Here is a 24,861-nt window from a genome sequence, read left to right as displayed (position 1 = left end):
ATGTGTGATAAATATAAAACAACTATTCAGTCATACATATACAAAAAAGGAGATAAGGGGAGCTAGTTCAAATAATGCACCATGTGCTGAGTTTGGGGGAGCCTTCAGTTTGATCTTTACCATTGAAAGAACCTCTCTTTAACATGAAAGATCTTGAATATAGAAAGAACATCGAAAGAACACTACCTTTATGAGTGACTTTGAACCCCAATAACATGGTTTAAGTATGAGCCCTTACTGTTATAAAAAGGTAAAATACTGTTATTTTCAAATACATGGAAGGAATTTGAGGTAATTATGCTAAGCAAACACACACACAGAAGCAGTCCCTAAAATTATGACAATAGAACTTGGCTTCTAGAGAAGGGTAGGTGGTGGAATAGATAGAGGAGGCCAATGGGGCAGTGGTGAATGGTAATGAGACTTCTTGTGGTGAGTGTCCTATGGCATATATATGTAGTTCAGGTGTGATGCTGTAGTCTAAAATGTATAGTGTTGTAAATCAATGTAAATTCAAACAATATATAAAACAACAACAAAAAAGCACACAAAAAACAACCCCATTAACAAAATATTGAGACACTGAACACAGTGTCTGGCTAGAAAGCTAAGCAACTTGGGTTTTAATTCAGAACTCAGTATACTACTACTCTACTGATTTGTCAAAACTCTCTAAGGCAAAGAACATATTACAAGTACAACATTCAATAAACTGCAGGTTCTCTATTTGCTTAAGTCATTCCACAGATAGGCACAGAAATGTTACACAGAATGATGTTTACAGTTATCTCAGGTACTGCAGGAAAATAACACAGTGGATTAAAAAATGTATCTTTCCCTGGGGATATAGACAAACACACATCTAGGTTCTTAGATTTAGGGTACCGTATTAAAACCCTGCACACATGTTTTGGCTCTCAGCCAGCATTCCTTTTTTGGTAGCACAGACCAGGATCAGAGAAATTCTACATATTTTGTTAGTCAGAAGTAAAGGGTGATGAAAATAAGAGTGACAAGGAATACACAATACCTGCTACATACTGGAAGCCTCTAGCATGTTAAGTGGCTAAAATAAAATGATAGAATATTCTCCAAATCCCCCAAATTCTCCAGTCTGACCAATAACTGAAGACTACAGTCTCAAAAGCTCCCACTGGAAGAAGCACAATAGAATTTAAACTAATGGCAGGAATGTTGCCAAGAAGCAAGGCACAATTAACCTGCTATTTATTCATGTTTTTCTAACATGTTTTTCATGTTTGCTTGGTTGAAAGTGTCAAGTGCTTTTTTCAAGCTCTCTTTAAGAATAACAAATATAAGCATTGTGTCAGTATGGTTCCACTAGAATTTGAGAACAAGACCTCAGCTGAGCCCATCTTCATCCTATATCTGACATCTCCGGTGCCCTGGTCTTTTTTGTATAATCTCATATTGATATGTTCCCTTTTCTAGGACATTCTAACACTACAGAATGGTTTCCTCCTTACCTTTATAAACTGCTGTTGAATTCTCTTTTGCCAGCACTGTGCCCTTTATTTCAGTTTGGATGCAAGGGCTCCTAAACTTTGTCATTCTCTTCACTTGTCAATATCTCTTGCCTGAAGCTTTGACCTGGTGTTACTTCTTCAATTTTCCCTTCTGTGGTGGAAATATTTCTAGCCCCAAAATATCAAATAAGCTTTATGTCCTTAATCTGCAGCTTTATCTTGGCATTGTTTTAAGAAAAATAAATAAAACTACTCACAAATGTCCATGTCTCTTATAGTGGACTCCTGTGTACAAATTCAGTTAGAGAGAACCTATCTCTGTAATGATTGAGTAATGCTATGAATGAAGTGAGTGGCAAGAAGAAAGGGCAGCAGGTTTACAAAAGGTAACTGGTAGTTCAAATTTTAGCTTAACCCCAGACTGGCATCCATATGATAGTACTTGTATCTACCATCCAAAACAGGAATTGGTAGGCATTCCATGCTACTTGGGCTGGTGGATGCCATAACTGAACATATACTTAATTTTTTAAAGTAGGTAAATAGATGATAGATAGATAGATAGATAGATAGATAGATAGATAGATAGATAGATAGATAGATATTGGTCTTTGGATCACACCTGGCAACACTCAGGCATTACTCCTGGCTCTGCCCTCAGAAATTGCTCCTGGTAGGCTCAGGGGATCATATGGTATGCTGGGATTTGAACCACCATCCTTCAGCATGCAAGGCTAATGCCTGCCTCCATGCTATCTCTCCGGTCCGGTCACTAAAGTATATTTTTCCTAACCATTCTCTTCAGGTCTCTTCTAGTGCTCTTAACTTTCATTTCTGCAGGTTTTTGCCCTTTCCAAAAGTCTTTCCCTCAATCCTGGTTCCTTCTCAGAGACAGTAAATAGAGAGGTTGGGCCAAGATGTCAGAGATAAGGCCCTCTAAAATATGCTACCCTAGTAACATGAACCTTTCCCCACCTGCTCAGGAGAAATGCCACATTTCTCCCTGCTTTGAATCTGTGGTATAGAGCATGCTGATTCATTCTCTAGCATATTTGGCACCTTTTCCCCAAAAATAGCCTCTGCCACAGTAAATATTTGTGACAGATATTGGCTACCATTCTGACACCTAATTTAGCATGTTTTGATAAGCTTCAGAGTCACTTCCCAAGTGATTCAAGTCAAAGAACTTCAGTGCTAACATCTTCCCTGTTTTGTCACAATTCCCTTTTCTCTTAGTCATACTATACCTTCTTAAGGGCAAAATGGGTCTGTTCACATGTTGGCCACAGGTCTAGCCTGGGCTCATACTCCATGATGATACTCAACCTATTGGATCAGAGCTCAGTGGTCAGTTTTATGATAACATTCTATAGCTGATGCATACTGATATTACTTCACACAGCATACCAGTGAGGCCATGGAACACTGGGTATGTCACAAAGGTCCTAGTGGCAACCTGTGGTAGAGAAGACTAAGGAGACAGGCATAGATACTCACAAGTAAGTAGAGGCATATGGGTGCATACATGGCAATGGGTCCAGGAGGTTTGTGTTTGACCTGAAAAACTAGAACTGGGCATTGAAGGGAATGAGGTAATGTGGCAACAAGGCTAAGGAAAGGGACTGAATTGCCTAGAGTCCAAACCTGCTTCCATGTTCACCAGCCGTGTGCCCTGAACAAATGATATAAATTCTGAATCTGTTTCCTCATGGTTAAAGTGTGGCTTACAGTATCTACCAAAAACAATTGTGGGTACAGCGAAATAATGGATACAAGCTCTGGTACCTATGGCATGCACATTTTTCTGCTCTTCCCTCACATCAGTATTCTCAGTGATTTGAAAACGAATGTGCTATTAAGGATATAAAGCCAAAATATATTCCTGTGCCAGAATGACCGTGTTATTTTAAATGATACCTGAGTGTCTCCACATCCTTGCTTTTCACTGTGTTATAAAATAAAGTATCAACAATCAGAAAAAAGAAAAGCACCAGCATCCTTGCTTTTCACTGTGTTATAAAATAAAGTATCAACAATCAGAAAAAAGAAAAGCACCAGGATGTAGTCTTTTTAAGACAATGGCATTCACCAGGGCTGAAACCACAGCTTCTAACAGACAGTAATGATAAGAATGCCTGAGTGAACACATGAGTATTAAGCTATGGGGAGAAAGTAAGAGTTATCAGGAGGACCAGAGAGATAGCACAGTGGTAGGGCATTTGCCTTGCAAGTGGCCAACTCAGGACCGAAAGTGGTTCAAATCCCGGCATCCAATATGGTTCCTCGTGCCTGCTAGGAGCTATTTCTGAATGCATAGTGAAGAGTGCCACCAGGTGTGGCCCAAAAACAAAACAAAAAAACAAAAGAAACAAACAAAAAGAGGTATAAGGAGATCTGCTACCACAACATGTGTTTGGTTAGTGTTCAAATGAGAAGGATCTGAGATCAGCAAGTCCAAGGTCTTGATCATTGGCCCACAAATGGTCATAGAAGTCTGTGAATTTCCTGTGTCGTTGCAAAGTTAGGGGGTGTGGATATAAGGCCTTCAACAGGTTTTCTACATGGTTCATGCCTCCCTTCCTAATACTGACAAATGAATGGTTTAATTGGAAAAATGAGCACCAGAGTTTAAGGGGTGGTGAAGTATGGTAGGTGGTTGCTTAGAACCTGGGAAGCTGCCTATGATATCAGCAGAAACAGAAAAGAAAGACTTCTCAGAGATTACAGAACACAATAATGAATGTTTGCACTTCAATTAATGAAATAATACTAAACTGGAAAAAATACTAAACTGGTGGAAGGAACATTTACCAGACAAATGTTTCTGGAGGCTGGTAAGTTACTTGCTTTGCAGGCTACAAGACTAGATTTGATGTCTGTTACTTCATATTGTTATCTCTACCAGGAGTAATTTTTAATGCAGAGCCAAATGTAAGCCTCGAGCACCTTAGAGATTCTCCCAGCTCACCAAAAAAACTTTAAACTAGACTTAAGGAAATAGTGAGAGGTCACAGCAAAAATGGACCCTGGGAGAGCTACAACACTAACAATAGTGGGTAGGGCACTTGTTTTGAACATGGTCAACTGGATTCGTTTCTTGGCACCAAATAATTCCCTGATCCCTACCAGTAATAATCCATGATAGCAGAGCAACGAGTAGTCCTGAACATCTCCATATGTGGCCCCCAAACCAAAAACAAATAAAATAAACAACTTGGATATGTGGCAAGCTGAATATTACAAACATGGCCACAATATTATCTTTCATCTCACTCATCCTCCTTACACAGGGAATTTGTAATGTCCCTTAATAAACAATCAGAAATTTTCTCTCCTTTGTGACACCTCCCCATGTGGAGGGTGACTATGTTAAAACTTCTACTAATAATATAGTAGAAATGTCAGGTCACAAATGTGACATACACACTCCAGGAATGCGCTCCAGGAATGTGAGCAAAACCAAGCTTACCACATGCAAACATAGTAGCAGGCCCTGTTTTGGTTGATGTTCTAGCAACCAGAGAACCATCAGCATCACTTAACTATCAAAAATCCACAAGCCTTCAAATGAGTTTTGTTCCAACTATCAAACCACAGTCTTCAAGATCATTCAACTGAGGCTCCAGACATGGTGGGAAATATTTGCCTGAGAATGCTCTGCCCAAGATCTTAACCCCCAAATATAAGTACATTAAAACGCTTGTTTTAAAGTCAAGTTTGCTGGGGCCGGCGAGGTGGCGCCTTGCAAGCGCTAGCCAAGGAAGGACCACGGTTCGATCCCCCGGAGTCCCATATGGTCCCCCCAAGCCAGGAGCAATTTCTGAGCACTTAGCCAGGAGTAACCCCTGAGCATAGAATGGGTGTGGCCCGAAAAACCAAAAAAAAAAAAAATGAAGTCAAGTTTGCTGATGAAAGACATAAATACATCAATCTTTGGGTTGAAAACTGGGACTTCCTCAGGACAGGCTTATGCTTTTCCCTTTTCACTTGTCTGAATGCCAAAGAAGACATTCCACCCATGCTTTGGAGAATAGCTCTCTCTTCTCCTGTAGGGACTTTAAAATTACAATTGGGCACAAACTATTAGAAGTCATCAGCAAACTGAGAGCACAAGAGTTGATGGAAGATCTATTTCCCATGGATCTGAGATGATTACACAGGAGGATCTCAATACAAGTCCCTGGCTGCAAGTCCCATCAGTGATGGATACAAGACACCAAGTTTCAATGCTACTGAGAATATATACTGTACAGTGGATCTACGAAGCCTGTTTTCTTCTTTCCAGAGGATATATGAGCCTTTGTGGACAAGTCAGGAGCAATAGTTACTCTTCTGAGTCAATCTCTGTCCCTCATATAATGTGAGGTTATGCAACTAAGGACCTGCTACAGAGCTTTCTCTTAGCATCTCATTCCTCTTCAAGTTTGGTTTTAATAAGTTGGCAGCAGCTTATAAACTTGGAGTAGGTCTTGAAAATAAAGTGTCTGGCTGTCACTTTGCATGGATTTGCTTTGAGAGGAAAGGAGGTGGAGGATGCTGCTTGTCCTAAGCTAAGTAGACAGCTTGGAGCTGACTTCTGCCTAAAGATATAGGGTAGAGTGATTAGTGCATGGAACAAGTCACCCTGGGAATTATGGCAGCTCTGCTATTGAGAGTGAGTGGCACAGAAAACAATAAGGATAAAGAACTCAAAGGGATAAGGAAAAGGAAATAAAAGACTTTTCTCAGAAACCCCCTGGGAGTTATTCTGAGGACCTTTATATGGGAAGCTGAGAGGAAAGAAGAGTCATTTCTTCATAGGCCATGCATTCTTTTCATTTGTACCTATAGGCTTCATATAGAAACACCTCCTTGAAAACTTGGTGAACGTTTAGGAAGAATTTATCTCTCTCTCTCTCTCTCTCTCTCTCTCTCTGACTCTTCTGACTACAATGTCCATGTTGTTCAAGCCCTTTTAAAGCCTTGATTTGTCTACTTTAAAAAACGTGGCCATACCTGCTTTTCTGCATGAGACAGCCAAGAAGATGCCATTGAACACAATCTCCAGGGCCCAAACCCGGTAAGGGCCCCACCCAATAAGGTGGAGCAAGAGGAGCTGCCACTCTGCTTCAACTAGGCAGCCACGCACATCTTCCCCATGAACCCCAGTACAGCACATAGTAAAAACCACTATACAAGTGTTGCAATGGGGAAACAATGCAGGACAACACCACACATAGAGAACGAAGATGACCTGTAAAGTACCAACCACTTTGTTAGCCTCTCAGATAAGGAGTTTAGAGTCTTAATATGGAGGATGCTCAAAGAACTCAAAGCAAGCATAGATCGAGATGAACAGACCATAATGATAAAACTTGAAACAGAAATAAGAGGTCTAAAAAACTTGATAGATGAAATGAAAACCTCAATGAAAAGCCTCTCCAACGAAGGAACAGCAGCTGAGGACGAGGTCACTGAACCAGAGGATGAGATGCAGAACAACTCAATACAGTAGAAGAGATTGGAAAAGAACCTTAAAGCAAATGATCAGACAATGAATAAACTACTCAAAAATGTGAACAGATGAAAATTGAAGTCTTTGATAAACTCAACAGAAACAACATAGGAATCAATGGAGTTCCAGAGACCCAGAAGAGAATATTAAGATGATTTGGAGGAAGTGTGAGAAGAGGAGGAGAGTAAGAAGAGGATGAAGAAGAGGAAGGAAAAAGAATAAAAAAGAAGAGGAAGAAGAAAAAAGAGGTGAGGAGGAAGAAGATGAGGAAAATGAGGAAGAAGAAGAAAAGGAAGAAGAGGAGAAAGAAGTAAAAGAGGAAGAAAAGAAAGGAAGAAGGAAAAGAAGAGAAGAAAAACAAGACAAGAAAAGAGGAAGAAGGGAAAGGAAGAAGGAAAAGAAGAAAAAAGACAAGAAAAGAGGAAGAAGGGGAAGAATGGGAAGAAAAAGAGGAAGAAAAATGAAGAGAAAGAAAAAGAAGAAAAATAAAGAGAAACAAAGAAGAAAAAGAAGAGAAGAAAAAATAAGAAAATGGACTGAAGATTTATTTTTAATTTCTTTCTTATAATAGTATCTTTGTTTAAACACTGTGGTTATACATGTTTGTAGTTTGGTTTCAGTTAAAAAACATGGCCATAACCAGTGGTGTTAAGTGGGATAGAGTATTGAGGATCAAACTCAGTACCCCATGTATGCTTGGTCTGTGTCCCACCACGGAGTGATATCTCTGGTTGGTTTATTATTTATACATTCCTGTGGTGAATCATAAACAGACATATTTTATACGAGAATTATACTAGAATCCAGTAACTATCCCTGATGGTACCCCCAGAGCCCTCCATATTCTGCTACTAAATTTCATCAATGATCTGCCATTCTGAAGTCAATAGTCATCTGTGGCTATTATCATTTTAACATAATCAGAAAAGAAGAGAAAATGGGAAGAAGATGAGGTGTCAGGATCTATATGGGACTAAGTTTATGTAGTCACCTCAGGCCCAAAATCTGAGTTCTGTTTTTCTTTGAATTGCCAACTTATAGGGCCGGAGAGATAGCATGGAGGTAAGGCATTTGTTTTTCATGCAGAAGGTCATTGGTTCGAATCCCGGCATCCCATATGGTCCCCTGTGCCTGCCAGGAGCGATTTCTGAGCATGGAGCCAGGAGTGACCCCTGAGCGCTGCCAGGTATGACCCAAAAACCAAAAAAAAATAATGCCAAATTACTTGTGGAGAAAATAGTATATTCCCCAGATAAAAATTAAACAAAAAAGTTATTTGAGTTCTGGACAAGCATCTGATGTAGTTTCACCAGATTGAGTAGTGAGCAATGGGAAAATGGGAAAATTTTAACAAGAAGAGCTTTGCTGCAAAAGGGCAGGCTGAGATATGTGTGTGGATTATGACACTTTATTCTTGAAACTCTTTCTTACTGAGTATTGTGTTGTCAGTGGGAAATAAATGTCTGAGATCTCTCAGCATGGCTTTACCTGTAGGTTTGCAGGATGTGCATGCCTATGGCACTATTGAGGCAGCTCACAGTATTAATTAGTTTGTGTAGATACGTATCTGGGGTTCTAGCACCTAATGAACTAAAAAATGGCTCTTTGAAAATCCCTATGGCATTGACTTCAGAAGCTAAATTTGATGGGAGCAACTAGAGCCTGGGACCAGCTGGGAAAACTTAAATGCCAAATATAGGATGGGAATAGTTACCAACAATAGTTACCAACAAGCCAACAATTAAAATAGCCTGATTTTCAAAAATCTGTGATAATGTATTGTGGAGTCCCTAGAATGGAAGTAGCTGGGAAAATCAACTAAATTCTGATTTATTCTACATAATAGAAGAGTTCAAAGACTAGCAAATATAGCTTAAAGCAGAAAAGTTATGCTCTTGCAATTTAGTCTGAGAATTACAAGTTATAGATCCTGAACCCCTTCCATGAAAAAGTCAAAATTTATTAAGAAAAATACTCTAACACATTCAATATATTTCCAAAAATATATGCAATTAACATTTTCCAGCAATCTCTAAGGTATATACTAGTTTAAAAATACCAGATAACATTACATTGGGAAAAGAAAATAATTATAGCTTTCATAAACTATTGAAATACATAATTGATATGAACTACCATTAGTTATAGGAGATCTAAAACATCATTATAATTTACCAGCCAGAATGGGAACTCATGGAGGTGAGGCTGTCTATGGAGTTTTATGTTCCAATTAAGCTGTATATCCCCCTGAAGTTCCAGAAAACATTATTATGATAGATAATGTCTATAGCTGTCAGAAGACTCGCATTGGCTTTTTTGACCTGTGGGATCAGTTATCATTTAGAAAAGGGAAAATGAAAACTACTAGAGCTGCCTTATGAGGAAAAGAGTAACATTAAAGTAAAAGCAAAACTTATCCCTGAAGGAACACAGAAATTAGTGCCACCATCAAGTACTTGAAGGATGCTAGGGTTGTTATGCCTAGGCCATGATTCAATGATGCTATTTCGCCTGTAAAGCAGATAGATGCATCTTTGAGAATGACAGAGTTTGGGTGGTTGTAAACTTAACCAGATGGTGACTAAATGCAGTTGCTGTCTGTACCAGATGTGGTTTCATTTGATCAAATTAACTCATCCCCAGGTATCTGGTAGGAAGTTACTAAACTTTCAAATATTTTCAACCCATACCTTTAGTACCTTTAGATATAGAGAAACAAAAGAATTTTTATTTCAGCAATATATTTTACTCTCCTACTCTAGTAATGTATAAACTAACCAACATTGTGTCATAATTTATTTCACAGGGAACAGGATAACCTTACACTTTCACAAGTATTCCATTGAATTGGTGACATTATCCTAGTGAACCTAGTAAGCATAAGATTTAAAGTGAAATAGACTTATTATTAAGAGATTTGCATGTCAAAAGGTGATAAATACAGACAATAAAAATTCCTAGGCCTTTACCTCAGCGAAATTTCTAGAGGAAAACATCTAGGGGAATATTAATATGTCCTTTCTAAGGTGGAGGGTTACATTTTAGTATTTGACCCCTATTATAATCAAAAAGCCAATATAACACTAATGAGCCTCTTTAGATTTTGGAGACAACATAGTCTTGATTTGGATGTGTTATTCTGACCCATTTACTGAATGGCCTGAAAAATTTATAGCTGAGAAGTTGAAAGGATCTGAAACAGCATAATATTCCCAGGCTGTCAGCTGTTCTGCTACTTGGGGCACAAAATCCACTAGATCAAATGATGTTTGAAGTGTCAGTGAAAGAAGGTATGCTATTTGGAGCCATTAACAGGTGCCCACAGGTGAACTGCAGCACAGATCCTTAGGAGTTTGAAGCAAATTTATGTCAGTCTCTTCAAATAGTTGTTCTTTTGAGACATCTTTTGGCTTGATACTAGGTGTTATCAGAGACAACACCAAGTTGCCATACAACCTTACAGTTAGCCACCATGAACTGAGTGTCATTTCATCCACTGAATGCTAATGACAATTAACAGGGATACCGTATAATTAAGTGGTAGTGGCATATGAGTTCAAATAGTCCCTTAAGGTCCAAGCAACTTATGTAAAGTGATCTAAATGCTAATGTTCCCCTCTCCTACTAGAATCGTCCCTCCTTGAACCTGCACTTATGACAACTGACAAAAAAGACTTGGACTTGGTATAAAGATAGTGCTGTACAACCGTAAATTCCATCTGAAAATAAACACTGCTGCAATATATTCCAGTTCTTAAAGGACAGTTTTGAAGAAAATCTTCCCTGTGGGTATAAAGTTGAACAGCAAACGTGTTTATTCCTCTTGGAAGGAGTAATAGCCAAAGGTGTGAGTGAATACTAATTTGTAGACTAGGGCTGATATTTTTCACTAAATGGTAAATAACAGAATGGAAGTAACATGATTGAAAAATAGGTTCTAAGAAAGTCTGGGGAAGTGATATATAGAAAGTCTTCCTTGATTGGGTGGTAATAAATTTGTGAATGTCCACCAAAAGCTGACACAAAACAGAGGAGAATATTACTCAGTCTATGGATACCAGTTATATACTTTCCTCAGCTAAAGTAGTTTTCAAATTAAATATGCATGGGCTCACTAACAGATTTTTGTTCACCAAGATCAGCTGGGTTATTGTCAACTTCTGAGTGTCCAGTATGCTAAGAGAGGCCAACACTGAGACACTGATATAAACACCTTTCTTGGCTGATAAGAAAATACATGGAACTCTTTAATCAGGAATAGATGGCATTTTTGTTTCCACTGGAACACTCTGAATATAGAATTGCTTTTCCTGAATAAACATTTATGTCCAAAGAACTGCCTTATTCTCTATCAAAAGATTCCACACAGTACTGCTTCTGATTTAGCAATAACTTCATCAAAAAATAGAGTATGGTAATGGCCCATACTCATGCTTTATATATTGGCATACTTTATAGTTATCATTCTGTGGAAGCTGGCTCAAAGAAGTCACCTTTTAAAAATATGGTTAAAGTGCCATCTTTGTGGCAATATCTTGCAGAATTGATGTAAGAAGACTATGTATATGATAAATCAGCCTCTGGAATCTGATATTGTTTATACCTTTGTCAGCAGTAATGAGTTTAGGAATAAAGGTATGAACAGAGAATGACACCACACAGTGTTACTCTTAGAAATTCACTGGAAATGAAACAAATAACCTTAAGATCTGTGGTTGCAGAGGTTTAGTTCCAAAGGGAAAAATGTTTATATCAGGAAACACAGCAAATATTTTATTAAATTGAAAATTCAAACTGCTATTTAATAAGTTATATTAACCTCCATATGCCTCTGAATCTATAGGCTAACAAGGAATTACTGTTCTGGTTAGAGTGATTGAGTCTAATTATAACAAAATATAAATAAACTGGACTTCTACTGTATACTGGAAAACAGAAGATCATTGAGGGCTTCAAATATTTCTATCTTTGTGGTTAAGGTCAATGAAAATTTCAATAACAATTCATACAAGACTCCATTCACATTGACTCTAGACTCTCAGGAGTAAAGATTTAGGTCAGCAAACCTAGAAAAGAGCCATAACCAGATGAGCAACAACTGAAGTCAAGGGGATATAGAATTAGTAAAAAGTGGTTATGAATTAATTAATATATAAAGACTATAATTTTTATGAGTATTTCCTCCTTGTTATGCATGTTAGTTTCTTATATTACTATAAAAACATATTTGTCTTCTTCCATTAGAAATCATAAGTAGTGTTGACTTGATATTAGAATTTTAGTATTTTATCTTTATATCTCAATATTTCAGTTATATGATATCAAGAAATGGAGAAAGTTAATATAGGGTTTTTTTTGTTTGTTTTTTGGGCCACACCCAGTGATGCTCAGGGGTTATTCCTGGTTATGCGCTCAGAAATCACTCCTGGCTTAGGGATCATATGGAACGCTGGGGGAATTGAACTGTAGTCCATCCTAGGCTAGTGCTTGCAAGGCAGACACCTTCCTTCTAATGCCACCACTCCAGCTCCAAGTTAATATAGTTTTAATCTTAGGGAGGAGCATAAATTAACTACTAATTTTACTTGAAGTCTATAGTTTATAGATATGGTATAGATATCAAGATGAAAAGAGATAGACTTTATTTTATGTGTCAGCTATGGGTGATGCTATAATGCTCAGTGATAGTCAAACACTAGTTTAAATGTTGTGAAGGCACACTCTAGTTAGTTAACTTATATAATCAGTTGATTTTTAAATAAGGGTACTACTTAAAATACATTGCTTGATAATGAAGATGGGCTTTGGGTAATAGATGAAGGTCTTTAAAGCAATTTAAAGTGTTTTACAGTATCCAATTGCGTGGTCCAACCCTTAGATTTGTATATCATCATGTCAGCCAGTCCCTTAAAATAAATGTCTATAGCTACTATTGGCTCACCGTTTCGCTGAAGAATCTTGAAGGAATAACCATTAGTATTGATTTTTTATAGTTGGCATATGTTCTTACCACTTTAGTATTAAACAAAGTAAAATATAAGGTACAATTAAGTGGTATAAATGAAGGAGAGAATAAATAAAAGACACAGGCTTTTAGATTCATGCTCTGTCTCAATTGTGCCCCAGAGTGGCCAGTACATGTTCATCGTGTCAAGGCATTTTGCTGTCTTCCTTGAGAATGATCACATTGATAAGGGCTGTGACTGTACAGAACCAGAAAGCAGATTACTCAAAAACATACATACCTCTCCCACTCTAGCTCATTGCTACCTGTCAGCTACTATTCCAGACTTTACACCTATGAGCTCCTGGAATATCTCCAATCATCTGATATCATAGCCTGTGTAGACTGAAAAAGCCACCACAGATGGTGTTTATATTTGTTTTTGTTGTTGTTGTTTGGTTGGTTGATTGGTTGGTTTTTAGCCACATCTTGCAGCACTCTGGGGGTTATTCCTGGTTCGGTGTTCAGAAATAGCTCCTGGCAACAAAGGACCATATGGAATGCTGGGAATAGAACCTGGGCGCATCCCAGGTCAGCAGCATCCAAGGCAATGCCCGACCACTGTGCTATCACTCTGCCCACCACCACAAGTTGGGATTGGAGTAAGTCATTTGTGCTGAGAAACTTGAGATCTTATGTTGACCCTAGTACTCATGTCATGTAACTTCTCTGAGCTTCAAGAATACCATATATTAGATATAAAGATCTTTATAGGCTTTGAAAGTCTCAATAATCTATTATTTTATTAAACTGAAATAATGTAACTCTAAGGTAAAACTTAGCTTTCTTCTGGCTTATAAAATTTTAAAATTCTGTTAAGACCTGAAAGTTAAAATAGATGGTCAACAATTTTCCAATCTTTTAGTTACAAATGTCACCAGATGCCTTCTATGAGCAAAACACTCTTCAGGGTATGTTAATTAGGAATTTGAGGCCTTTTGAAATAGTTTTAAAGTCAGGATTCAGCTTATATAATAGTCTCTCTACTGACTCTTTGCTGTAGACATATGGTATCTACTTAATTTCTATTCTTATTCAATCTATAAAATTATTGGTTAAAAATTCACTGACTCAGTCTTGTGATCTCCGAGTGAGTCATTTTCAACTTTAGTTTAAAGGGCACTTTTATAGAGACACTGAAAGTACAAGTGTCTCCTGGAATATCATTCCACAGGGAGTGTAACATTCAAGTGGATTGCAGTAAATGAGATCTTTGAACAAGGTATAGATAATGAAAAGAAAAAGTACTAAGCCATCACCATCACAGGAACAGAAGATAGAGGCCAGAGTTTCCCCTGGCATGGCATAAACATCTGGTGTAAAGGGCCACATCCAAAATTTTTCTGGCACAGTATAGTTTAAAAACTGATATAAACAGATATAAAGGTTGCAAAAGGAATGGAATGTGGAAAATCCAGGAGAGAAAGGAACTAAACCACTTCTAAAATAAGAAGAATGGCAATTAACAGAAGATCTCAACCCCCATGTTTCAGTTAACACAAAGGTCTCTGAATAATCTCCTGTAAGTCAATTTCAATTTCAATTACTTTCATATATAAAAGCAGTACATCATTTCTATGTATATAATGTATAGCATATGCTACATATTGTATCTGATATATAATTTTCTATAAATTACAAACTGACTAAGGAGGTCATAAAGAGAGTATGACTACTGATAAATCCTGGAGTTAAACGTGGAAAATCTCTCCTTTCTGATTTTGTTCTTCGAGTGACCATTTGCTCACCTTTACCACATGAGTTATTTTAGGGACATATCTCTTTTAGACCACCTAGATAATATTCATTATTTAATCCTATGAAGGCATTTTGGTAAAGATTCTGGCAGACAGCATAGGGATCTACTTTTTTTGCAATGATCCAAAATAAGCCTCAGATGTAAATTTTCTTTCTTATCACTTTTACTTTTACCAGAGGTCTGCCTCTTACATTAGCTTCTTTCTGTGGACAGGGCTTGGTTTATAAGCTAACAACATGTATTTAAACAATAAAAATTTGCATATTGTGTTTAATTGATAATACTGCTATACTAAATACCACTGTTTTATTTTTAAAATACTTTAACTTTTAAAATACATGATCAAAACATTCTTTATTACAATGGGAACAAACTCAGCAATGCTATGGAATCAGATACTGTGTAGCACTTAGAACCTAACCTAGGACCTTGCAAGAGCTCAAGTGCTCACCACCTAAGCCACATTTCAAATGGAAATAGTTGAAATAGATATGTAACTTATATTATTGTTCCATCATGTAACACTGAATAGAAATATGAGTCCTTGTCCTGATCAATTCAACATCCAGTTGAGGGCAACTGAAGCAAGTTCCCTAGATTCAAATTTCAATTGTAAAACAAACCCAATATCCTTCATAGTTATACATTAAAAATATTTATTCTAGGTCAGCATTATCACTGCCAACAGTTGTGTGGTTGAGTAGGGTAGGAATGCAATGGCATGGCCCACTGAAGAAGGAGCGTTGCTCACAATGTATGTGTGGAACCTGGCTCAAAGGATCTTGTTCAAGAAAATTAAGTGCATTATATGGATTTTCTGACAGATAAAATAAAATCAACTTGAGAAGGATATTTACATGAAAACTACAGCTAGCCTTTGTCAGCCCTTCTCATTTAGATCTGAGACTTATCTAAATTTCACTTCAGTGACCATCTAGTTTGCTGCTATCCCCATTGACTCACAGGCTTGGCACATCCAAGGGCAGGTACTTGGTGCTCACATTAAATACTTAGTGGTGGGTCATGTCACAGAATTAGGATCACTTGGGGGTTTAGTCCAGGGTTCTTCCAGTGTGGATCACATACCTTTTCATTTTTTTTCTCATCTGCTTTGCATCCTGTGTTGGTAGGACTGGATGTTGATGAACCACCTCCTCCAGTCTCTCCATTGAGGTTGGCAGCATTAACATTGGGTGGGGTGATTGCTGATGCTGCTGATGAAAGTGGAATGGTCGGCCAGGAACCCTGCACCCCAGCCACTGTCTGCATCAGGGAATGATGAATGTGCTGTGGGGAAACCACAGTGTGAGGCCTGAGGCTGGTGGTAGGCAGGCGGGATGGGGAGTTCTGGGTCCGCAGGGGTGATACTGTAGCAGTTGGTCGGTCCTGAGCTTGAGCTGAAGCGTGGGCAGCTGGAGTGCAAGGTTGGAGAGAGAAAAGGGTTACAAGGATGATTCGCAACCTGAAATGCAATTGCAAACACTCTTCCCAGAACTTACAGTCTCTCTAAAATCTCTCTAGATCTGATTCAACTTTACAAATAAACAAACTGAGAAACCCAGAATATTCCATATTTCCAAAACATGGGTAAACTATCTTTTCCCAAGTTTCCACGAATGTGGACATGTTCCCAGTTTTCTGTAAAGTATGTCCGGTTTTCTTTGGTCTGATAAACTAATGCTTTTAGAAAATCTTGTAAAATAATCATAAAAATAAATTACATGAATTATAAAAAAATCTCAAAATACCCCCCAACTTTTTAGGCACCACTACAGATGAGTTGATCATTGTCACAAGTCATAACACCAACTGTAGTGTTTTTCCTTTGTTCCTCACCTTAGAACTTTACCTGGCTGTGTGAGGGCATACACTATGGGACTGTTTTAACTAATGACTATTGTATAGAAACCTACATACATTTCTCACCATGGCAGCCCTAAAGAAAAATGTCTATTCAATCACTGTAGCAAGTCTTTCCAGATTATTGCTTTATTTGTTCATTAAACCATCAAAGTTTCTGGATTTATAGAATGGAAGGTTCACAACTACAAAAACTAATTCCTAAGATGTTAGGGGCATCAGTCATAGCATGCATATAAATCTGCCATTTGTAAGATGAAGTTCTCTTTAAACAGCATTATATTAAAATAAATCTTGCTGCTGCTTGTGTTAATTTTGAAAAATTCTCTCATTAATTTAAGGCATATAAGAGAGAGAAAAATATAATGCCAGGGTGAACAGTGACGTCTAGTAGCCTGACTGGTAAAACCCAATGGGAGACACCAATTGTCATAGCACACAACCCTTCACACTGAAGTATCTATTATTGCAATTTTGATATGCTCATGTGTGTATCTTGTGTTATCAGAGCAAAAATATTGGTCACCTATGAAAGTTTCTACCAGAAACTGGAAACACTTATGATTTCTGTAACATGGATAAAAATTAATTGATATACTCAGTTCCACAAATATGCTTTGATTTGATTATGCACACATAAACCCTCATGGGAGATTTAATTACATGATTGTGAGGCTCCAACACACAGGTTCCAGGTTTTAGGAAGAGACACATATAAAGGTTTTTTTTTTTTAATGGATTAAACAATGATTCTAGTTTGAGTCCTCTTCAGCATATCTACATATTTTAAAATGAATTTTAGGAGGAATCTCCATATTGCTTTCCATAAAGGTTGAACTAGACGGCATTCCCACCAGCAGTGGATAAGAGTTCCTTTCTCTCCTCATTCCCGCCAGCACTGCTTGTTCTCATTCTTTGTGATGTGTGCCAATCTCTGTGGTGTGATGTGGTACCTCATAGTTGTTTTGATTTGCATCTACCTGATGATTAGTAATGTGGAGCATTTTTTCATGTGTCTTTTGGCCATTTGTATTTTTTCTTTGTCCGATCCAACTATACCACTTCTAGGAATATACCCTAGGGAACACAAAAATACAATACAAAAATCCCTTCCTCACACTTATATTCATTGCAGCACTATTTACCATATCAAGACCCTGGAAACAACCAAGATACCCTTCAACAGATGAATGGCTAAAGGAACTGTGGTACATATATACAATGGAATATTATGCAGCTGTCAGGAGAGATGAAGTCATGAAATTTTCCTATACATGGATGTAAATGGAATCTATTATACTGAGTGAAATAAGTCAGAGAGAGAGAAAAATGCAGCATGGTCTTACTCATCTATGGGTTTTAAGAAAAATGAAAGACATTCTTGCAATAATTTTCAGACACAAAAGAGAGAAGGGCTGGAAGTTACAACTCACCTCATGAAGCTCACCACAAACAGGGATGAGTTTACTTAGAGGAATAACTACATTTTGAACTATCCTAATAATGAGAATGTATGAGGGAAATAGAAAGCCTGTCTAGAGTACAGGCAGGGGTTGGGTGGGAAGGAGGGAGTTTTGGGACATTGGTGATGGGAATGTTGCACTGGTGATGGGTGGTGTTCTTTAAATTACTGAAACCCAAACACAACCATGTATGTAATCAAAGTGTTTAAATAAAAAATATATAAAGAATTCTAGGTGAGATAATTATGCATATAAGTGAAGATAATACTCTGGGCATTTAACCACCTGTGGCCTCAAAGAAATTACTCCTGACTGGTTCATGGGACCAGATAGGGTGTCAGAGATTGAACCTACATCAACTTCATGCAAGGTAAACATTTTAATCACTAGCCCATTTTCTTTTCTTTTCTTTTTTTTTTTTTTTTTTTTTTGGTTTTTTTGGGCCACACCCTGTGACGCTCAGGGGTTACTCCTGGCTATGCGCTCAGAAGTTGCTCCTAGCTTCTTGGGGGACCATATGGGACGCCGGGGGATCGAACCGCGGTCCGCCCTAGGCTAGCGCAGGTAAGGCAGGCACCTTACCTCCAGCGCCTCCGCCCGGCCCCTTCTTTTTTTTTTTTAATGCCATCTTTTTTCTGATTTGGGGAATAGGATAATATTGGTATCATATAATGTGGTTGTGAATAGTTCCCCTTTCAGGTTTTTAAAGGGTTTGAGCAATGTTTCTGTTATTTCTTTGAAAGTTTTATAAAATTCACTTATCAATGATCTTGGGGTTTAATTCTCAAATTTTTTATTGCTATTCTAATTTCTTTAGTTTTATCTTCTGTTCAGAATGTTGTATGATTCTATAAACGTGCTGGTAAGAATATGAAGAAAAACAAACTTTCATACACTGTGGGTGGTGGGAATGTAAATTGGTACAACTTCTATGGAGCACATTATGAATAGTCCTTTAAAAAGTCAAAATGAAATTCCACTTGATCTTATAATAGCACTTATAGATAATTATTTAAAACAGTAAATGACTTTGGACAACACAGTATAATATATAATATCCACAATATGAAATTCATCTAAATGATTCTGACAGCTGGGACCAGAGTGATAGCATAGCAGTAGGGTGTTTGCCTTGCGGCCAACCCCAGACAGACTCTGGTCCCCTTAGTCTGCCAGGAGCGATATCTGAGTACAGAGTCAGGAGTAACCCCTGAGCATGCTGGGTGTGACCCCAAAACAAAAACCAAACCAAACCAAACAAAATGATTCTGACAGCTGATTGGATAAAGAACCTGGGGTATAAATATACTTTATAGAATACTTCTTTTGCTATTTTAAAAAAGATAAAATTACCCCTTTTTGAATAAACAAAACAAGGTGATTATGGTAAGTTAGATAAGTAACTAGAAGCAAATGACAGTTATTGGATAGTTTAGTCATATTCTGACAATAACAAAAATAAAGTGAAAAAGTCTACAAAACTAACTTCTAAACTTAGAGAAAATACTGTATTTTGTTTGTTTCTGCTGTTTAAGGAGAGGAGAGTAGCAGGCATGAGTGGAAAATTCCTTTTGATGGGGTGAAAGTGATAGGAATTTGGTGAAAACTGCAGCAAGTTTTCACATTTGATGTTTAAATATAACATCTTCATTCCAGAAAAACTATAGCCAACACCTTAAACATCTTCTTCCATACATTTGTCTCACATTAAATGAAATAATCTCCTCAGAGAAGGATGATGAGCCTTCTAATAGCCATGCCTTTTCTCTTTTTAGTATCACTCTAGAAAGTTCTAGTGTATTCTTATAGTTTCTACTGCCTTTCATGTATCGAGGACACCTTGATTTATGTACCACGAATCTCCTCTTGAAAATTATCCATAAATAATTTCACTATTCCCTCATAAATCTGAATATTTATCCAGCACATATTTAAAACCACATGTATTATTCAAATTCTACTGTAAAATGTCAATTTTTTTCCTTTATAATTGGGATTAGAAATGAGTGCAACTGAGGTCTTCTCCATATTTCCTGACCCTGCCATGCCATTATACTTATCTAAGTATGTGTATTGTGGAAACTGGTATTTTTTAAGAATAATTCTACCTTTTCAGTAATCAAATAAAACAAATCATAGTGGATATTATGACCAATGAGCATAAACCTTTGTTAAACTGCCCAACTTGGTCTTGAAGCAAAAAGGTATTTGATGAAATGCCTCTCAAATATCTTTGTTGACATCCACTGAAATGGACAATTACAACAGCAAACAATCCATTACTTGTACCACCAATAGTAATTTTTCTCTTTCTAAATGCAGAACAAGTTGGAAAATGCTGTGGGAATTTAGTGACATTTAATTCATTGATATGTGGTAGGGGCCATTTTTCACCAGGCAGTAACAGCAAATATATGTGGATGAGTTTGAGGTTGAAATGTATGCTGGAAACTGCTTCCTTAATACTTTTCCTATTGCTCCTATATGTAAAATTAAACCACTATCACACCATAGTGGTTACTATGATGATAGGAGATAGGACACAGGACTGTGCTGCCCTAGACCACACCAATTTATTTTGAGTATGCTTATTATTTCAATAGAGGAGAAATGATTGGCATGTCATTTTTTTCATGGAATTGGAAGATTGCTAGTAACAAATGGAATTGAAAGGCCATTATACTAACATACTGCACAGATAACCCAGGACTGCAGAGATGGAGAGTCTAGACTCCATGAGAGATAGAAATTACTCACTTTTATTTGATAATGCATATGTATATGTTTATATGGGACACTGAGATTAATTGACAAGAGGTTATCACTAGAGGGAAATGAATGTGGACCTGAGATACCCTGCTTTAAGGATCAGGGATACCTATATTTTGGGTACTTATGACCAAGTTATGGGTCGGCAGTCAAGAATTTTGGATATTATTTAATTACTGCAAGGATTATGTAATGGTTGCATCCATGCATTCCTGACTAGAGGAAAACACTGCATCTGTGACTAGAGTGCACATTGGCTAAATAACTTAGCCCATTATAAGCAAGACTGGAATAGGAAAGAGATCTGGCATGTGGAGCTTTTTTAGTATAAAGGCAACTAATTGTTCCCCAGTGTTCTGGAGGTCAGAGCTACACACACACACACACACACACACACACACACACACACACACACACACACACACACACACACACACACACCTCATTATTGGTTAATTTAAGCAAAAGAGACATAGAAAATGCAATTTTGCCATCGGTTCTACCATCTTCTTGCAGGCAAAATAGATTTACACAATGTATGTGACTCCAGTTAATGGGATGATTCTCAACCCATGCCCACTGTAACTCTCAGTCTCAGGCATTATTTCTTCCATAAACTTTTCCCCTCTTAGGTTCTTCTAAGTCAGAGCTGATATTGCTACTATTCCAGTTATCAGTTGAAAACTCCAGAAACTAGACTTGGCTCCTCATGCACCCAAAGTCTTTCCAGCAATACCATCTTAAATTCATAATCTTTTCTTCCTCTGAAAATTCTTAACATTTTGTTCCAATTCTTGAACCCTGGTTCACTCAACTTGGGCAGCATACTCTCACTTGGTCACAAAAAATCTTCCTTCTGTCAGTTCTAGGATGCCAGTAGGACAATTCTCACAACTGTGCTTGGACTATTTGGTAAAATGTCTTCCCTCTGGCTTAAAATCCTGTCTTAAGAAAGAATTCTTGGGGCCGAAGAGATAGCATGGAGGTAAGGCGTTTGCCTTGCATACAGAAGGACGGTGGTTCGAATCCTGGCATCCCATATGGTTCCCTGAGTCTACCGGGGTCGATTTCTGAGCATAGAGCCAGGAGTAGCCCCTGAGCACTGACTGCCTGATGTGACCCAAAAACCAAAACTAAAAAGAAGAAAAAAAGAATTCTTAAGAAAAAATCCAGCCTTTTGAACAAATTAAAGTAATTAATAATAATATATAACATAATTAATAATTTGCTTCAATATTTTTACTCTTCTGCATTATGTTCCAATCATATTCTTACTCTCTAGATGAGTAAAAATAGAAACTGCAACTGCTGGAGAATCTTCTCACATAGCCCTGGATACAAGTGCCACCATACAGAAGACAGGGAGGAAGAAAAAATCATGTTTTCCCGAGTCCTCCATTCATGATTTTTACTGAACTACTTGCAGCTGACTGAAAGAACAAATTCTTTCCCACTGGAGCTATTTCTTTCCTTTACTTCTACTCCTGAGTGTACCTTCTTTTCTTTGTTGATTTCCCTGAGAGTTATTCTGCTCATTCCTGGACCAGCCTTTTCAAAGGAGCAGTTCTCACTCTTTTTTTCCCATTCCACACCAAAAGAGCCAAAACAGAAACTCAAATCAGTCTTTTCCCTATATCAACCATTCCTCTCGGGACACTCCTACAGAACCCACAGTGTTAAAGCTGAAGCATGGTTTTGCTGCTAGTTTAGTGTGTGAGAGCTGACTGCAAGGATGAAAATCTTTCTTTTCTTAGTTTTATTTTAAACACCATGGTTACAAAATATATATTTTTATATCTCATATTATATATTCTTAGAATCTTGCCAAACAGAATGCAATCCATGGAAAATGTAGTTACTCAAACTACAGTTTTTTTCACAGATAGGTGTTCATGATTGAGTTACAGTCATATAATACATAACAACCTTTACCAGTATGCATTTCTCACCAGTGGGGATGAAATTCTGTCTGATTAGTAAGCAGAAGGAACACCTGGTATATTCTGAAACACTCTGGTGGTTTGTGTCCTTTCCAGGGGTGCCAGCAAGAGCCCACAATCCTTGAAGACCAAAATTTGTACATGTGTAGGAATGTGCAGGTTAATTTCCCTGAGGAGTAAATGGTAGGTAGTGAACACACCACTTATCAAAGGAACACTCAATGTAGTGAGGTTGGATATTGAGCTTCCTGACTGTACCTTTATTACTTTGACTTCACACCTTAGAAGCTTCTTTCTGGAGCATTTTCCATGGACTGCATTGTTTATTAGATTCTAAAAATATATTTATACTTTATAGCTAAAAAGAAGTTATATTCTCTATAGTTACTAAGACTCACTTTGAGAATAAGAGGAAAATTTATCAGAAATTAAGGTTGTAAAGGAGAGAAATTCAGTACCAGTAAAAGACATTCAAAATTACAGTCTACTGTTCTAGGTTCCATTCACAACCTTATGACAATGTCCCTAACTCTATAGTTTGGAAAAGTTACTGTGTGTGGGAGGGACCCTGAGACATGCTTCAAACCATTCTTTTTAGGTTTATTTTAGTTTATATGGGCTGCACTGCAGTTCTCAGGGCTTACTCTTGGCTCTATACTCAGGAATCATTCTTGGCAAGATTAGAGGATTATATGGGGAACCAGAAATCAAACCCAGGCTGATTGCTTGCACCCTACCTACTGTACTCTATCTCTTAGGCCCCACTTTAAGCCATTCTTACTAGGTCAAAACTGTAATTACAAAGAAGAAGATGAAGTTTCTTTATAATTTTAACATCCACTCTATAATTTATTTTACCCCACACAATTCAGGCAATAATTTTCCCCCTTCAATTCCATGTTTTCTTCAGTCATCCATTCATGATTTTTACTGAAATACCTGCAGCATATAACACCAACCTATATAATATTACATATATATCCTTCCTAGAAATATATTAAAAACAGTGAAGCTAGCATTTTTCAAAGGCCAGTCAATGAGTTGCTGAAATTTCCTACTATTTCATTAAATTGTTATTGCCACTTAACTGAAAGTGTTTTTTAATTATTGGGTCACAATGGTGCCAACTCATAGATATAAAAAGGATAAAAATCACTGCTTCAATCCATTTCAATTCAGCTTCCAGGAGAGTATGATATGATAAGCCATTTATTTCCAGGAGATCAGCTGAAATTTATGAATATTATACACAAGCAAACATCCTAGATTGAAATATGAAACAAACTGTTCCCATGACTTTTTCAGAAACACTTCATACAAAGTTCTTCAGTGCAGAGAGGACCCCTGTAACTGGTACATACCTGTAGGGATGGTGTTCTGGGCTTGGCTGGATGCCAGCTGAGCTGAGTGCCTCAGGCAAGTGTTCACTGAGGGAGAGGCAGCCTGAGGCTGAACCTGGGGTGGGGTTGCAGTGAAGGGCAGATTGGACCTGGTAGCAGTAGCTGGGCTGCTCAGACTTCCACCACCTGGATGGATGGTTGTGGTCATCCCTTTGGCCAGTGGAGACCCTCCAATCATATTATTTCTGGGGGGAGGACCCCCTCCTATGGGAACCCTAAGGAAATAAAGCAGAACTATTTTGATTGGGGATGAAGATAAAACCACATTGCACTTATCAAAGATATAGGCCCACTTTCAGCTATTGGCCCTGAGAAGTGAAGACTGGTATACAGCAGACAAACACAAAAATAATCCTAATAGGGGCCAGAGCAGTGGCACAGCAGTAGGGCACTTGCCTTGCATGCGGCTGACTTAGGGCGGACTGCTGTTCAATCCCCTGGTGTCCCCAAGCCAGGAGCAATTTCTGAGCACATAGCCAGGAGCTAACTTCTGAGCATCACTAGGTGTGGCCCCAAAAACAAACAAACAAAAACAAAACAAAACAAAACAAAAAACGTCCTAATAATTTTTTTCTTTGGGTTTTGGTTTTTGGGTCATACCTGGTGGCACTAAGGGGTTACCCTAATAAATTTCTATGAAGAGGTAGTGTTTAGAACTCAGCAGTAGGGTACCCTATATAAAACC

At 37.8% G+C, this 24,861-nt stretch overlaps 1 protein-coding gene across 1 annotated transcript in view; it reads right to left on the bottom strand.

Annotated features, from left to right (window-relative positions):
- SH3RF3 (SH3 domain containing ring finger 3) overlaps positions 1 to 24,861 on the bottom strand; it is a 351,630-nt gene that overhangs the window by 11,136 nt on the left and 315,633 nt on the right. The window contains 2 exon segments of the mRNA XM_049781320.1: positions 15,831 to 16,156; positions 24,138 to 24,391. Of these exon segments, the coding sequence (XP_049637277.1) occupies positions 15,831 to 16,156; positions 24,138 to 24,391 (580 nt within the window).

This window comes from Suncus etruscus, chromosome 9, assembly GCF_024139225.1.
Source record: "Suncus etruscus isolate mSunEtr1 chromosome 9, mSunEtr1.pri.cur, whole genome shotgun sequence".
NCBI classification, from domain to species: Eukaryota; Metazoa; Chordata; class Mammalia; order Eulipotyphla; family Soricidae; genus Suncus; species Suncus etruscus.
This window is presented reverse-complemented; position numbering and strand designations above follow the sequence as displayed.